Raw genomic sequence first — 18,546 nt, 5'->3', positions numbered from 1 at the left:
TTTTTTTTTTTTTTTTTTTTTTTTTTTTTTNTATGAAAATGTAGATCATTGCACAAAATAATGTAATTATGTAAAACAGAAAACAAAATAAGGTAAGTCTCCTATCTCTTGAATCTCTTGAAAATGTTATCGTATTGTTATATTTTCTCTTCTGTTATCCAGGCCATGGGGTTCTTCCGCAAGTGTAGCCGTATGATCATGATTGTTCTCAAGTGGATTGACCTCATCATGGAGTAAGTACTTATCAGATGAGGCATCAAAGAAAAAGACTTTGTCTCATTTAACTGCTAAATATAAACATTTAAAAGATCAGTTTTATAATGTATATATTTAGCGTTCCACAATTTAATGCCTTTCGCACATTAACAAATGACCTTGAAATAAAAAAAAAATGCATGTTATATATGTCTTCATAGACGATCAACACAATATGGTCATAGAGAGCCGAAGAGTAGGAAATTGATAAATGGCATGCAATGCCCCATAGCAGATGATACAGAAGTAAACCCCCGAATCTCCAGCACCCATCCGATCACCTTTATTAGGAGTTATATAGTAATTCAGATAGTGTTTTTCCTTTTAATAAAAAATTAAAAAAATAGCAAGATAGGTTTATTGAAAAAGAAATAACCGGTATTTTATTGTGCCGAGTTTTGCATCAACTAACCAATAAGTAATATTGGTATCCATTGACAGAGAATGCATAAGGGTGTTCCATACTTACAGAAAATGTTTACAATCGAAAACATTTAATTACCACATGTGGGACAGGACAAACTTGACCTTACATACCCGCCTATTTAGCCAGTGATTTTAAATGGGAGTAACTGATGCCTCTCCTGTTGTTTTTATGTCTTGTTAATGTCTCTTTTGTTGACTTTTGTATTGACTTTGACTTCAGATATTGTCTTTGGGTGTTGACATGATGTATTTTTCATATACCTGGCACCGTTGTTGTGTACACTTGTGTATCCTTTTGATGTAAAAGGTGTTATATAAGTCCTTCGATACTTATATATCTGGTTGTTATATATCTAGTGGTCACTGTAAACGGACTTAATGCTAGTAGGTCAGTTCTAACTACTTTCCAAATCCTTCAAGTTTCTTTCATTATTTATATATATGTGAACAATCGTACATTTTGATAAAACATCCACTTGAGTTTAGTCATGAACACCACTTGAAATTTAAACAAGGTTTTATTGAAGCTAATTAGGTCCCGCGCGCGGCGTGTGTTGTTCAACTGGGTCTACCTTATGTTGAGATAGGGGGATTAGCCCATACTGTGTAAGGATCAGGTCGTATTTGACTTGCTATGATTGACATAAATATAAAGACCTTTGACACCTTTTATCATATTTATACTAACACAATTTAGGTGACATGCTTTGAGTGTGATATTTAAACATCGATCTTGGATCGAGTTTTGAAAATTAAATGAAATGAAAAAGTGTTGTTCAACTAAAAGCTGCCCAAATACCAGGTCTCAAATGTCCTACAGTTTCATGCTATTGGCTATATTCTCAGTCAATTTTCCGCTTGTAACAGAGATAAACAAAATTCTATTAACTCTGTAACAAATGTACAGATCGAAATCTTAACATCTCTGGTGCACAAAAATATAGAAATGGATTTATCATTCGGAATATTGTTTACGAATTATCGCACTACACAGAATATTTTAACGTAGAAATGTGATCAGTTGAGCTATAACATTTCGTTCATACAGGTCTCCAGTGTGTTTATGTATGAAGTTGCAACAAGCTAGAATGTTGTTTATGTTTTAGTTTCTTATTCGTTCCTACGTCCTATTAACAGCCATGGTCATTTACGGACGTGCTAGGTTTTGGTGGTGGAGGAAAGCCGGAGTCCTCGGAGAAAAACCACCAACCTACGGCCAGTACCTGGTGACTGTCCCGCGTAGGTCTCGAGCCTACGTGGGGCAGTCGCCAGGTACGGCGGTTTTTCTCACCTCGGCGAATTTAATGGTGAATAATTGATAAACATAGTCACAAAGTGGCTAAAGCGATTCTGTTTACTATAATACTCTGCAGCACTGCAGTAAATTCTTCGTATCATTCGGTCATATGTAGGGAGCGTGGGGATTATATATATACCAGCGGATTAGCATTTAACAATTCGTTACACTTGTCCTTTAAGTACATAAATATAAGTTTTTTTTTATTAAGGTAAGGTAATCTATGTCACGGGCAGTTCACCATCGAGTAAATATGTTGACAAGGTCAAGCTACTGTAAATAACCTTACTGTCACGTATACTAATTTTCGCGATTGTGTGGCATACCGTTATAGTTATAGTAACGAAGATTTATATCGGGAAAGAAAAGTTAATTGCAATATCCTTTTCAAATCGTGCCTGATTGAACATCGCGTTAGACTTAAATAGGAAAATGTCTCTCTTCGCAAACTAACACGAAAATATCTTAAACAGATATCTTACAATATATTATAGTATATAGATATATACAGTATATTACAATACAGTGTTATTGTATTAAGAAGTATTAAATATGATCGTAAATAAACAAGGCTTTGGGAAACGGGTTTTCCTGTGGGCGGATTGATCGAGTGGTTAACTTTCCGGCCTTCCAAGCAGGCGGCCGGAGTTCGATCCCCGAAGTCGTCGTACGCATGGAATATTAGAGAAAGTGTTTTTTCTCCTGCCCAAACAACTCCAACAACCCAGGTGGAGTATAAAATGGTCTGGGGTGGGTATTGCGGTATCTGTGCTGTAGCATTCAAGTGAGGTGGCACTATAAATGATACCGTTTGAAGCACGGTCCCACTACAAACAGAACACAATACATCTCCAGCACACACACACAGGCATACACACATAGGGAGATATTAGTCAGGTGGCATAGGACTAGTAGTTAGCGCCTGATAAGGCAGCTCGTGCGAATTCCTCAATATTGTATTGGTTAATATTATTAATATATGCTAATTGTATTGACTGTATAAAATTGTATATTCATGTACTGTAAAGCGCTTTAGAGTGGCTTATGTTAGCTAGATAGGGCGCTATATCATATGTTATATGTTATATATTTTTTTTAATTTTTATTTATAAAAGTTTATGTGTTGGAACATTTCTTTAACGTTTCCATCGTTCAGAATTTGGTATATTTATCATTTCTAGCATATCTGTATTCATCATATGTTGCTGTAAATGAAAATTTTCATTAATTGACTCTGTTGTGTACAACCTGGCAACAATACCAAATTTGTCCTGTTCATCGGTAACATTTAATCACGTGGAAACATGTATAATTATTTATATTGTTTTCATATAGGCAGTTCAAACAATCACGATGCTACACTGAAACGTTCTATTTATAATTGGCAAATGAAAATTGTATGACTTATTTATGAGCCGATCCGAGATATAATCATAGTCAAAAACACATTCAATATTGCAAGCTATTAAGTAAAGTTCCTACAGAATGTATATATTAACAGTTCCATGTAAAAGTTGTTGTATCAACATTGAACAAAGTGTCATAAATATATATATATATCATACCATGAAAGTAAAATGTATAAATAATAGGTCAGCTTTGACTTTTCGTATATAATTGTGATTCCGATTAGTTTTGTGTTATGCTAATGTATTACTGTCAGAGCAATACATAGTAAGTCTTATTAAATAATGATAATAATTCGATGTTCTTATATGCCGTTTTATCACATCCTAGCTCGTAAGTCGTCTCAAAGTGGTTCACAAATTATTATCCGTGGTTATATAGCCTTTTCCTAACCAGCCAATATCTATTTCAACTCCCTGGGGAGCATACAGCCGGTGCTGCCATTTCGGCGCTCACAGCTAGCATTCAACAATTCTAGCACTGCCCAACCACGTACTGACACAACACAGTGCCGTGACTCGAACACGCAACCTTTCGGTAACGAGCCCGGCGCTCTTCCACCGGACTACTTTGCCTCAGTCTTGCGTTTAGTTATGCATTGCTGTAACAATAGATTATCAGATTGATGGATTGCTCTCATTGAAAGTGATGTATTTATGTAACCTTATTGGCTCTTTGTTGGTACTCACACATTTACTGTATTATGACTGCAGTGATCAGAACCGTCTGGAGAAGGAGCTTAAGTCCTTTGTGGATATAGCTAACGAGGTTGAGGCATCCACAGTATCACAATCCATGCTTGACAGCGGGCTCTCCTTTGACAAGAATATGTTCAAAGCCAAACGGGAGGTCAGTATCCAAAATGGTATTTGCATCCAACAGTTATATTTCATTCCATCTTTCAATTATTAAGGCTTATCTTTTCAGGCCTGCAGACAACAACAAAAATACTCTCATCTTGTTTACAATCGTGACTATTGTTATGAGATTTATTGGCTCACAATTACGGCTATAGTTTATATTGCTTTCTTAATTCATCAGTTGATAGATGGATTCTCAAATGTGTATTAGTCAGTTACAGAGACTTTGTCATATTGAGAGGTGCAATAATTGAACTTTCGATACAAATTTTAAGATAGGGACACCTGTACAAGTAATGACTGTACAAACCACGTTATTTCTTAAAGAAAACATAATTGGTGGAAGTCGGTTAATTCCTCAAATATTATTTATAAGCAGAGACGGTATACTACCTAATCGCGTGATGTCAGATAACGAGCATGTAAATGAATTTACCTTTCTATCTTACAAAATGGTTGTAGATATGTTCGGAATGAGAATCATTAGTTTGGTATCAATAATATCTTCTGAGTTTGTTAGAACACAAACAGTAATTCAAAACTTCTTTTGTGAGCTTTTCATATATGGTTATATAAATGTTGTATCACGGTATACAGTGACTGTTACTTCTATCATATTTTAATTTTTCTTCAAGTAATGCCACATCCTTTAAAAACATAGAAAGGTCCCACTAGGTTTTCATAAATCCAAATCAATAAGTATCTAAACAAAAGGTATGTAGGGATTGACCGATATGTTCTGTAGGGCTGTTGATTACTCCATGGCAGCAGAAGTCACATGTTTGTGGATACGCTGATATTGCCGTTGAAATTCGATATCTTTGACAATGCCAACGACGCTGGTAACTGGTAACGCGCGCTAATGTCATTTACAGTAAGAATTTATAAGAAGTGTGACACTTTTATACACCGAATAAACAATACCATCCAGTGACTCGCACGACGAAATCGATTTCAATTTCAGAGAAAGACAGTCTGTTATAAAGGCATGGTTCAGTTACATGAATAAAAATATTTCTGACAATACTATCAGATATACATTTGCTAACTTGTGTCAATTTCCTATATGACGTGAATTATTGAGTGTATCGTTGGTATAACTATATATACACGAACACTTATATCCAAATGATAAATAACAAAAATCCATAACTGTTTCCCGGCAGTAAAGGCACTGCTTGATGTTCATTTAATATCAAATCGATTATTAAACAATATTACACACAATGATGTACAGCTTTTCAATGTATTTCAAGTGTTTCCATTATATACAATAATTCAACTGCTTCAATATTCATATTTCGTTTTGGTTACCTGTGTCAACTGAATGACCGATACCGGTAAAATCCAAAATCATCTGTACGCACAGATATCGACCAAAATCGCCACCTCTTGGCGTGACCATACCAGATAACACATAATTGATAATTATGTCCTATTTCCTACTTTATATATTTATTTTTGATGAAATTTAATGCATTATTCCTGGCGCCTTGAAAAAATGTATGTATATAGCTAAAACAAAATTCAAAAATAATCATACTAAATTGCAAATGCAATAGATATTCAATTATTATAATGACATCATTAATGTCACGCTATTAAATTTCCCTAATTGACGTTTATTTGATTAATGTGGTAATAAAATCATATATCAAATTGAGTTGAATTGCTTATAATTAGAATACATTATTGCTTAAAATGTTCTTTGAGCCAGGAAACCACTATAAAAAGCATCGATTACAAAATTAACTATGATTATTTGTGTAGACGGGCTGCGTTTTTGTTGTAGATTTCCCTGACTTCTGATCACAGGAAGACACTCACCACAAGGTGGAACTGTCGTAGTCCGGAAATGATCCAACAGGTAAATAGTCAGGGGATATCACATTTCCTTCATATCATTTCTTTTATATTTCGCGCGGTAACCATTTACGCGATAATCTGATAATGTTCTTGATAATCCACGACAGGAATTGTTTGCGTGGTAAATATATTCAGTTTTATTCATGAGGTTTGTGGATCCTGAAAAAAACTCTTGCGGATATTTCTTTAGATGTCATTTACCAAAATTACTTGATTGACAGAATATATAAAATTAAAGATTGGTTCCCGTCGATTTCGGGAGGATTTCACTATATGGAAGTAAATATCATTTCTAAATATACTTGCGCTAGAATACTAATAATAATAACGATTAAGACTGAACTTTGTTCATGATGTTTCTGCTGTAAAGTAGGTCGTGCAAGAACTATTAGTATCACATGTCATGTTGTTTATGCGTTCATTCGATTAACTAAGGGACAACTTATGATTGTGTCTGCACCTACTGTGAACGTCGCGGCAATGGAAACCCTCTTTTGTCTTTTGAAGGTAGACCTCCTTCCATACCACGTAAAGAAACCACATGGCGCTTTTTGACATACAGCTTATAGTACAGATATAATTAGTTAGCTATGTTTTTCGTCGAAAGCAACCGAAAAAAACCCGATTATCAAGCAATGGAAGCGATATATCACGATTCAAACGTAGAGGACTCATCACATATTTTTTTCTCTCCATCATATCCCATACTTACAGGTGATGCACGGTCTACAAACCCTCCGGTCACTGTCTGAGTACCCACTTCGCACACAGGAAAAACTCTGCAAGGTGGCGTGGTACCAAACGTACGTAACAGGTCTTTTTGTAACTTGTTTTAAAAGATGTTCTAGCTTTTCATTATATTTATTTTTTTATTTCATATGCTATTTACATTTAATTTGATGGCTATCGTCATATTTTGACTTGCACATAATGACAAAACTAGTATACTATATTTATACGATAAAGTTAAGGATATACAGATTAAAAATAAAACTTGTTTGTCGTGACTTAATTATGAATACAGACAACTACTAATTAAGGTGATCACAAGTAGTGGTATTTTGTTTCCAGAAACTGGTAGAGGTAAACAGATTCCTCGGTAACATAACCGTTGTAAAAGCTATTAGATATTAAAAACGAGGTGCTTTTGAATTTTAACTATACATACAAATCTGACATTAGAAATTTGTTTTGAAAAATATATTTAACTAATGCAGCATAACCGACATTAAAATGTATACGTGTTATTATCTAATAAAGCTACTTCAAAATTTACGCAAAATAAACCGCTGCGTTAAATTCTTTTAGAATGAGAAAGACAGAGTGCTATGTGCTTATGCATATTCAATAATACATACAGATATATAAAGGTTTGTTTTAAAATTGTGTTTGCAGTTCGAGCGATATAAAATAGTCAGTCATGCTCTGTTGTTATATGTCATTAAATGAAATTGCCTTGTATATATATTGAAGTCAAGTGTTCCAATACAATGACAATGTCAATGTTCGAAAAACAATGTTTGATAAACAACGTGAATACAGTGTGTCCATTATCCTCCGTTCCTAGAAATGGTATTAAATAAATACTGATATATACTTTTCAGGATAGGCCCGAAGAAGGCTATTGTCAGACAAGGCCATAAGGCCGAGTCGTTCTACTTCATCCTATCTGGAAATGGTGAGTATTGTTAATAAGTTTTTCACCTTACAAATGTACGAAATTGGACTTCCGTTTTAATAATTTATCATTATTGGTCAAGTTTCAGAAGCAAGAGCAGAGTTTACTCCTAAAACCAAAACGCTATAGTGATTTGATCGTCAGGGCTGTTCGTTCCTTTGTCTTACAAAAAATGATAAAGGTTGTTATAAAAATAAACATTACTTTAACCTCATTGTATTCCCGTAATTCCTGGTGTTGTAATATTAAGTGCGTGTATTTATTACCTAATTGGTGATGTTACAGCATACGTGAAAAAGCTGACATATGACGAGAAGACAAAGGAGACGCGTGTGAATACTATGGCGAGGCTGACAAAAGGAATGAGCTTTGGGGTAGGTGCTATCTGAATTTATTATATACGCTAACACAAAGCATTGTATTAAATAACATATGTTTATCACGCTTTAGTGATAATAATATATGTTAGGTTATTTTTAGTTGACGCATGACTGAGTACTGTAATATAGATTAACGTGTATTTGTGTTACTTGTATCGTCGTTATTAATACAATGTGATGTAATGCTTAAAAAGTGTAACCACCTGTATTATATTGGTATGATATAACATCACCTATATATAACATTATGTAATCGCTTATTTTACCCCGAAATAAAGAACATTTCCTTGTCTCAACTGATGGTTCAGACAGGGGGATTCCTCAATTCATAACAATTGTAGACGTCATGTCAACAATACAATGACGTCACGTTAACAATGCATTTAGCCTGTAACGTTATCAGTACATCATGTATATAACACACAATGGGTGAACAGGGTACGAGAAAAAGAATCAATGGGTTAAATATTCTATTATTCTCGCAAACTGTGTATACCCCGGGCAGCAATGGTAACTTATTTTACTACGTGGCAGTACAGAACCGGGCGGTTAAAGTACACTATTACTTCTGTAACTCTATGTACGCTGGATCATCACGTTCGTCCTTGTGAATGGCACACCTGTATAATTATGTCCCTGTTGCAGTTTTCGTGGGAGGACGGGGTAATGTATATTACACACCCTTTATCTCTCTCTGTTCCTTATTCTATTTTTCTATTTATGGATGATGACGCGTTGTTGTGTTTTGTTTTGTGTGTTAGTAAGTACAATACAATAGGCTGAAAAAAGATTTTACTAGTTGGTTTTATTTTATTTGAGATATTGGCATACGTAATAGAAGCATTTTTCTTATTTTGTAGTTTAATCCTCAAGTTTGACTACTTGCATTTTTATTTCAGTTCATCGTTTTAGTTTCCAATTGTCTATTTTTTGTGTTGTAGCATGTTTGTTATGTTTGTATAATGTGACAATGCGATCATTTTTACATCCTCTGATACTACATCACTGAATAATCGTACTTTCTATTCCCGCTGTCTTTTTAACAATATATTCTACAGTGTTTTGATTAATTTCGTACTAGTGAAAAAGATTCGTAAGTACCACCAAAGAGAAAAAGATAATGGCTAGAATAATAATGAAAAATTTCTGCTATAAAATAGGTAAAAGGAGGGTTGTAAAGAAAGCTTACCCTTCCGGAACACATGGGCTTAATATCTTTTTACTTTATCAAGTGTCTCTGTGTAAATCTGTATTTGTTCATTTGTTGGCTAAGTTCTATTGATTTTTAGTTCGAATAACGGGTTCGTTGACCCAAGCTTGAAAGCTTGAAACAGAGTATTCGAAAGTAGCCCCATCGTTTACCACTTAGAGAAGTGACGTGTCGCTGGTTAGCTTACAACCTGTCAGAAAAGAAATTTTGAAATATGACAAAACTCAATGACAATCTCATTGAGTTTTGTCATATTTCAAAATTTCTTTTCTGACAGGTTGTGAGCTAACCAGCGACACGTCACTTCTCAAAGTGGTTTACGATGGGGCTACTTTTGAATTCTGTAGCTGTTTTTGTTTCGCCGCCACGAAGTAGCAGAAGCGAGACTAAGGTGTTGTCAACATTAAGTTTTTGCGTTAATGTTAGTTTCACTGAAATTACAAGTGCTAGACCAACCAAACTTGGACCATAGATGCATGTTAGGTAGTACATCTCAACCCATGCATCAAATGCTGGATGCGGCCTACCTTTCGTGGTCCATTGACTTTGTCAGCATCTCCATCAACAGAACGTTTTCGCGTTTAAGTTTCTATGAACCTATAAGTGCTAGACTAACCAAACTGATATCAATCCGAGGCTTGATAATGTACTACACCGTGAACTACATGTCAGTTAACCGAAATTCAGCGGGAACACATCTTTAATTATTTATTCTGACTGGTAACCTGTTGATTTCGTCATACTTTAAACATTCTAGGTAACCTGTTGATTTCGTCACACTTTAAACATTCTATTTTCAATCCATTCTTGAAGGTAAACTATTGATCCTTACAATGTTACTTCCTTATACTTGAGTTTCAGTATCGTGTTACTGACATTCTTATCCGGTGTTCTGCTTCTGTACGATATTCACATATATTGTTCTGTTTCTCGTCATTGAATGATTCTTAGTAAAGTAAAACGTGTTCGGTTCACCGCCAATTTATAAAAACGAATAATTTCGTTTAAATACACATCCACTTTAATTTGTTTACATTGATTAACATATTCTAAAATAATGATAAATTAATGGAGATATGAGACTGAGAAAATAAACCCTTTCAGTACAGCGTACATTCGGTTGACAATTAAACCAATGATTTACAAACAAGATGATTTTTGGTTTTCTTCTGAAATAATAATTGAAATCAGTCTTTGTAATATAAGAGAAAGAAAAACAGATAAATCATAAAATATATTACATTTAAAGATTTGATAGACCTGTTGGGAGCGCTTCCTATGTCTCTGTTCTTACTAGATGTCGTTTATGTACGACAGGAAATAGGCCTGATATTCAACACACTGCGGACTGCTACCGTGGAAAGTGCATCCCCGATGGAATTGCTCGTAATTGGCAAAGAAGACTTCAACAAAATATTTATGAAGGCAGAAAACCCAGACGAGGAAGCCGAGCACGTACAGTTCCTCCGGTATATATTCAGATATATGTTCTCATGAAACTGATAGTAGACGATGTTATGTAAGCTATTGTCTTATCAGTTAAATTGCCTTTTTATATGAAATTTATACAAATATGTAACGAATCAATTCATATGCAATTACAATCAACTTTATTCTTCACGACCACGATCGTATAGGGTCTGTATACATTTTTTTAGTTTTCATGAAATAGCGGACATTCTTAGTTTCTTGATAAAAATAGTTACATTACACTCGAGAGCTTACTATTTTCCACTTGTGCTACGCACTTTGAAAAACATCAAACTGTTCACACCATTCGTGATATGTAATTGCTATTCATTAAGAAAACAAGAATAGAATCGCATGATTATTCCATTTTCCTTTTATGAAGACACGGTCTACCGTACACAGATTGTCCACTTCCTGTTTAAAAATATAGCGACAAGAGGTGCTGACTGAAATATATTTTCATACTAGACTCCGGTCTATGATTGGTTAATTAACTGTGTAGATAACAAATATTGTTAATTGTAACAGTAGGAAAACATCTGTTAAAATGGTTTCATCGTCGACACAATGAAAATAGCTTTTCAATCCAAGCACAAAGAATGCAAATATGCATATATAAAGTTGATCCTAATACTGTATATTGTTTATAAGGGTTATTGTTCTGACACTTACACAGGATATTGTTTATAAATCATTACTGAATTGACATTAATATTATATATTATCTTCACACGACAGACAAGTTCCACTGATGCAGACTTGGCCGATAGAAAAGCTGGAGAACGAACCAGGAGCATGTCTGTTGCATTATTTCAAGTAAGTGGGATTCATTTAGTCTTACGTCATATGAATATTATTTCTTAGTTGCAAAATGGTAGGTCGAAAGAAGAATTAAATCTAGTGATGAATCTAATAATAAATATAGCCAATTATCAGTGAATAGTCAGTCTAGTAAATGGGTACTGCTCCTTTCGTCGAAAAGGGGACATTAATTATACAAATACGCTTGCTCTTTTGTTGCAGAAGGGGCACTTTGATAACAGAGGACGGGAAAACCAGTGATTGGTTGTACTTTATTAAGTCCGTAAGTTTGTTTTTTCATTTTTCATAATTGTATGCTCTATAAATAACCTACATGTACGGATTTGTGAGCGAGAAAAGGTACAAAATAACTATAAACGTGAAGATTGCTACCCTACTGACAAGGAAAGTGTAAGTGATATCGTGACATTAATTAAGTGTTGTGTTTTTGGTTGAAGGGGTCGTGTGAAGTTCTTAAAAAACTCAAATCGACAAAAGCTAAAAAGGCTGGTCAAGTGCAAAGGAAATTGGACCCAATGTGTGACGTTATATTGCCAGAGTTGGGGAACACGCCCAGTAAGTACTACAAAACAAATTATATTAATTCAATTTGAATATTCATAATTTTTTCTTACAAAATTCCTGAGAAATGTGAAATATTAAAATTTTTAGAAATATAAATAAAGTCAGCATTTACCGCATCATTTATGTATTGTTCACTAGTGGCAAAAATATAAAATGAATGAGAGTCAATGTTTAAAATGTTCTGAAACATTTGAAGAAATACAGGAAATATAAAAACATTTGTAAATTTAAGACAACAGATTTACATGTTTTGGTTCGTAGCTAATGTTGTATGTGTTAGGTTAGCTTATTAACACTATTCTATTATAAACTGTAACATTTACATTTTCCTATTAACACTACCTCAGTTTTTGTTTATTTCACACTGATTAGCCTGTAAATAATCACCAGAAATACGGGAAAATGTTGCACCTGTATGGAAACATTGTTTGTTGCTACAGACAGCCAAACAGAGTAAATTTAACGGCACCATATGACAATTTCTTCTATGTTAGACTCATAAGTGGTACTTAGATTCGAAAGCACTACTGCAATGTAAGTTGTATGTTTAAGTTTACTAACTAACACTACTTCAATATTAACTGTGTGCTAGCTGACACTACTGTAGTAGTCCGTCTTTGCGTATTGCACAGTTATCTTTTCTTGTGAACAGGTATTGATTGTTACGTCATTTGTTTGTAAGAGTGACGTCATAAAGTTTTGAGAAACCGACGTAATTTTCTCACACAAACCAATGACGTAACAATCAATACCTGATCACAAGAGAAGATAACTCTGCAATACACAAAGACGGAATATGAAGGTGCCTCCTATGTTTACTTTGTTATTATTATCACCGTTTGGCCTTGTGTAAACATTACTTATTGGACAGGCTGTGTATCAGCACTAAGTAACTACACTGTTAAATGAAGAATTACTCTTGTTCTAGCTCCAAGGGTAAATACAGGGCAGACGAAGAAGAGACGGGAGTTCCAAATGTCACCTGAAGTATTTGATGACATGTCTAAGTACTACGATCAGCTCAAAAAGGTACGAATTATCATGTGTGGATAGATGTGATATTTAGTTGTAGCTCGTAGATGTTGACGTATTTGTTTTTCGATTGTTTGATTATTTATAGAAGATAACTGTTTAGCTTTTCAGTTATATGCTTTGTAGTATCCACAATCTTCATCTCACTTCGTGCTTATTTGGTAGCAAATATCATGACTTTGATAAAATAACCATTGTCAGAATCAAGCATTGTGTAGGTTATGGCATGTCAAACGTTGCAATATTTAAATATCATTCGATTTATTCTCTAACTATTGAGATTTCTTTTGTATAACTTTTTGTTTAGTATTTAAAGCTATACCCTGTATTTCATGCTCAAATCTTGTGAATTTAATTGTACTTTTGTTTAAATAACGATTTCAGCAAATGAAGTTAACGCACATTAACTCCAAAACTTAAGGACAGAACACAACGAAAATGCTTCCGCCGGATAGCTTATGATACAAATCATGTTTAACATTTATCATAAAATATTATTAATCATATTATAGATGATCAAGTATTACCAAGTTTGACATGTCATAATCGTTAACCTTATTTATTTGCTCTCTATATTTCCGATTGTGATTTAGTTGATATTATGATTTAGTACTTTGACTAAATCTGCAGAAAATAATTGGGGAACAAGTCCAAGAAAAGGCTAGACTGGATAGACAGGATGTTCCGACGCCTGACCCAGAAAGGGTCAAATTGACACTCCCCCGCCTCTACGGCACCAACCACCCTGGGCACTTGGTGACCTTATGTGAGGAGGACGAGGAGAGTGTGGAGAACCGCATCCCCAGCGGGTTTTCTAGTGTGAAAAGTTTTGATTTGCGGATTCCCCCATACAAGTGCCCAAATCCCGAGGACGCTCCAGCGGGGGTATCAAAAAGCCCTCTGGACAAATATACCAAAGTCACTCTCGGCAAATTGTCAGCACATTTTGTATGTATTTTTAGTTTTTGCACAATTTTTTTAATTTTTATTTTGCAAAATGCGTAGTGTATTGATACTGTATTGATAAGAATCAAAGGCTAATCCAGTTTTATAAAAGATGTTTCAGAGATTCCCCCATGTACTCTTGGTAAAACGTATTAAATGGGTACTCAATCAAAATGAGTCCACATTTACCCAAAGTGAAAATGAATCCAATGATTATCCAAAGTCAAATTGGTTCAATGACCTATACACCCAAAGTCAAAACCGGTCCAGGAACTACACACCCAAAGCCAAAAAGAGTCCAAAGTATACACACCATAAGTCATAAGCCTACACACCCAAAGTCAAATTGAGTCCAAAGCCTAAATACATAAAGTCAAAATGAGATCACAACCTACACACCTCAAGTCAGTGAGTCTAAAGCCTACACTCCTTAAGTCGAAATATGTTCAAAACTTACACACCTCAAGTCAAAATGAGTCCATGGCCTACACATCTCAAGCCAAAAAGAGCCCAAAATGTACACACTTTTAGTCAAAATGAGTCCAAAGCCTACACACCACAAGTCAAAATGAGTCCAAAGCCTACACATCGCAAGCCAAACTGAGTCCAAAGTCTACACATTCGAAGCCAAAATGAGTCCGAAACCTACACACCTCAAGTCAAAATGAGTCCATAGCTTACACACCTCAAGTCAAAATGAGTCCATGGCCTACACATCTCAAGCCAAAAAGAGCCCAAAATGTACACACTTTTAGTCAAAATGAGTCCAAAGCCTACACGCCACAAGTCAAAATGAGTCCAAAGTCTACACACCTCAAGTCAAAATCAGTCCAAATCCTACACACTTTTAGTCAAAATGAGTCCAAAGCCTACACACCACAAATAAAAATGAGTCCAAAACCTACATATCTCAAGTCAAAATCAGTCAAAATCCTACACACTTTTAGTCAAAATGAATCCAAAACCTACACACCTCAAGTCAAAATCAGTCCAAATCCTACACACTTTTAGTCAAAATCAGTCCAAAGCCTACACACCTCAAGTCAAAATGAGTCCAAAACCTAAACACCTTAAGTCAAAATGAGTCCAAAGCCTACACACCTCAAGTCAAAATGAGTCCAAAGTCTATATACACACCTCAAGTCAAAATGGGTCATGAGTCCAAAGTCTACGCACCTCAAGTCAAAATGAGTCCATAGCTGACACACCTCAAGTCAAAATGAGTCCAAAGTCTATATACACACCTCAAGTCAAAATGGGTCATGAGTCCAAAGTCTACGCACCTCAAGTCAAAATGAGTCCATAGCTAACACACCGCAAGTCAAAATGAGTCCAAAGTCGATATACACACCTCAAGTCGAAATGAGTCATGAGTCCAAAGTCTAAACACCTCAAGTCAAAATGAGTCCATAGCTTACACACCTCAAGTCAAAATGAGTCCAAAGCCTACACACCCTAAGTCAAAATGAGTCCAAAGTCTACACATTCGAAGCCAAAATGAGTCCAAAACCTACACACCTCAAGTCAAAATGAGTCCAAAGTCTACACACCTCAAGTCAAAATGAGTCATGAGTCCACTTTTAGTCAAAATGAGTCCAAAACCTAAACACCTTAAGCCAAAATGAGTCAAAAGTCTACACATTCGAAGCCAAAATGAGTCCAAAACCTACACATCTCAAGTCGAAATGAGTCCAAAGTCGATATCCACACCTCAAGTCGAAATGAGGCATGAGACCAAAGTCTACACACCTCAAGCCAAAATGAGTCCATAGCCTACACGCCCAAAGTCAAAATGAGTCCAAAGTCTACACCTCAAGTCAAAATGAGTCCATAGCTGACACACCTCAAGTCAAAATGAGTCATGCGTCAAAAGTCTACACACTTCAAGTCAAAGTGAGTCCAAAGTCTACACACCCCAAGTCAAAATGAGTCCATAGCTGACACACCTCAAGTCAAAATGAGGCAAAAACCTACACATCTCAAGTCGAAATGAGTCCAAAGTCGATATCCACACCTCAAGTCGAAATGAGGCATGAGACCAAAGTCTACACACCTCAAGTCAAAATGGGTCATGAGTCCAAAGTCTACGCACCTCAAGTCAAAATGAGTCCATAAAGCCTACACATCGCAAGCCAAAATCTACACATTCGAAGCCAAAATGAGTACAAAACCTACACACCTCAAGTCAAAATGAGGCAAAAACCTACACATCTCAAGCCGAAATGAGTCCAAAGTCGATATCCACACCTCAAGTCGAAATGAGTAATGAGTCCAAAGTCTACACATTCGAAGCCAAAATTAGTCAAAAACCTACACACCTCAAGTCATAAACACCTTAAGCCAAAATGAGCCAAAAGTCTACACATTCGAAGCCAAAAAGAGCCCAAAACCTACACACTTTTAGTCAAAATCAGTCCAAAGCCTACACACCACAAGTGAAAATGAGTCCGAAACCTACATATCTCAAGTCAAAATAAGTCAAAATCCTACACACTTTTAGTCAAAATGAGTCCAAACCCTACATATCTCAAGTCAAAATAAGTCAAAATCCTACACACTTTTAGTCAAAATGAATCCAAAACATACACACCTTAAGTCAGAATATGAGTCCAAAACCTAAACACCTTAAGCCAAAATGAGCCAAAAGTCTACACATTCGAAGCCAAGATGAGTCCAAAACCTACATATCTCAAGTCGAAATGAGTCCAAAGTCGATATACACACCTCAAGTCAAAATGAGTCCAAAGTCTACACACCTCAAGTCAAAATGAGTCAAGTGTCCAAAGTCTACACACCTCAAGTCCAAATGAGTCCATAGCCTACACACCTTAAGTCAAAATGAGTCAAAAGCCTACACATCGCAAGCCAAAATCTACACATTCGAAGCCAAAATGAGTCAAAAACCTACACACCTCAAGTCAAAATGAGTCCATAGCTTACACACCTCAAGTCAAAATGAGTCCAAAGTCTATTTACACACCTCAAGTCAAAATGAGTCATGAGTCAAAAGTCAACACACCTCAAGTCAAAATGAGTCCAAAGTCTACACACCTCAAGTCCAAATGAGTCCATAGCCTACACACCTTAAGTCAAAATGAGTCCAACGCCTACACATTCGAAGCCAAAATGAGTCAAAAACCTACCCACCTCAAGTCAAAATGAGTCCATAGCTTACACACCTCAAGTAAAAATGAGTCCAAAGTCTATTTACACACCTCAAGTCAAAATGGGTCATGAGTCCAAAGTCTACGCACCTCAAGTCAAAATGAGTCGAAAGTCTACACACCTCAAGTCAAAATGAGTCCTGAGTCCAAAGTCTACACACCTGAGTCCAAAACCTACATATCTCAAGTCAAAATGAGTCCAAAGTCGATATCCACACCTCAAGTCAAAATGAGTCGAAAGTCTACACACCTCAAGTCCAAATGAGTCCATAGCCTACACACCTTAAGTCAAAATGAGTCCAAAGCCTACACATTCGAAGCCAAAATGCGTCCAAAACTACACACCTCAAGTCAAAATGGGTCATGAGTCCAAAGTCTACGCACCTCAAGTCAAAATGAGTCGAAAGTCTACACACCTCAAGTCAAAATGGGTCATGAGTCCAAAGTCTACGCACCTCAAGTCAAAATGAGTCCTGAGTCCAAAGTCTACACACCTCAAGTCAAAATGAGTCCAAAGTCTACACATTCGAAGCCAAAAAGAGCCCAAATCCTACACACTTTTAGTCAAAATGAATCCAAAACATACACACCTTAAGTCAGAATGAGTCCAACGTCTACACATTCGAAGCCAAAAAGAGCCCAAAACCTACACACTTTTAGTCAAAATGAGTCCAAAGCCTACACACCACATGTCAAAATGAGTCCAAAGCCTACACATTCGAAGCCAAAATGAGTCCATAGCCTACACACCTTAAGTCAAAATGAGTCCAACGTCTACACATTCGAAGCCAAAAAGAGCCCAAATCCTACACACTTTTAGTCAAAATGAGTCCTAAGCCTACACACCTCAAGTCAAAATGAGTCCAAAACCTATATATCTCAAGTCAAAATCTGTCAAGATCCTACACACTTTTAGTCAAAATGAGTCCAAAACCTAAACACCTTAAGTCAAAATGAGTCCAAAGTCTACACATTCGAAGCCAAAATGAGTCCAAAACCTACACACCGCAAGTCAAAATGAGTCCAAAGTCGATATACACACCTCAAGTCAAAATGAGTCATGAGTCCAAAGTCTACACACCTCAAGTCAAAATGAGTCATGAGTCCAAAGTCTACACACCTCAAGTCAAAATGAGTCCATAGCCTACACACCTTAAGTCAAAATGAGTC

General features: G+C 35.8%; 1 protein-coding gene across 4 annotated transcripts in view; it reads left to right on the top strand.

Annotated features, from left to right (window-relative positions):
• The window catches only part of LOC110447141, a 42,648-nt gene that overhangs the window by 8,398 nt on the left and 15,704 nt on the right, over window positions 1-18,546 (top strand). For 2 of the 4 annotated variants that reach the window (XM_021492617.1, XM_021492618.1), the window contains exons 3-15: window positions 163-233; window positions 4,099-4,234; window positions 6,038-6,112; window positions 6,826-6,914; window positions 7,716-7,789; window positions 8,075-8,163; window positions 8,815-8,832; window positions 10,697-10,848; window positions 11,588-11,665; window positions 11,873-11,933; window positions 12,109-12,226; window positions 13,164-13,264; window positions 13,898-14,215. In XM_021492617.1, the coding sequence (XP_021348292.1) occupies window positions 163-233; window positions 4,099-4,234; window positions 6,038-6,112; window positions 6,826-6,914; window positions 7,716-7,789; window positions 8,075-8,163; window positions 8,815-8,832; window positions 10,697-10,848; window positions 11,588-11,665; window positions 11,873-11,933; window positions 12,109-12,226; window positions 13,164-13,264; window positions 13,898-14,215 (1,380 nt within the window). The remainder of the gene's footprint in view (window positions 1-162; window positions 234-4,098; window positions 4,235-6,037; window positions 6,113-6,825; window positions 6,915-7,715; window positions 7,790-8,074; window positions 8,164-8,814; window positions 8,833-10,696; window positions 10,849-11,587; window positions 11,666-11,872; window positions 11,934-12,108; window positions 12,227-13,163; window positions 13,265-13,897; window positions 14,216-18,546) is intronic. The other 2 variants (XM_021492619.1, XM_021492620.1) reach the window with 2 other exon arrangements.

Source organism: Mizuhopecten yessoensis, unplaced genomic scaffold (genome assembly GCF_002113885.1).
Source record: "Mizuhopecten yessoensis strain PY_sf001 unplaced genomic scaffold, ASM211388v2 scaffold3229, whole genome shotgun sequence".
Lineage (NCBI taxonomy): Eukaryota > Metazoa > Mollusca > Bivalvia > Pectinida > Pectinidae > Mizuhopecten > Mizuhopecten yessoensis.
Note: the sequence above shows the minus strand (reverse complement) of the source record. Positions and strands in the feature narration are given on the sequence as shown.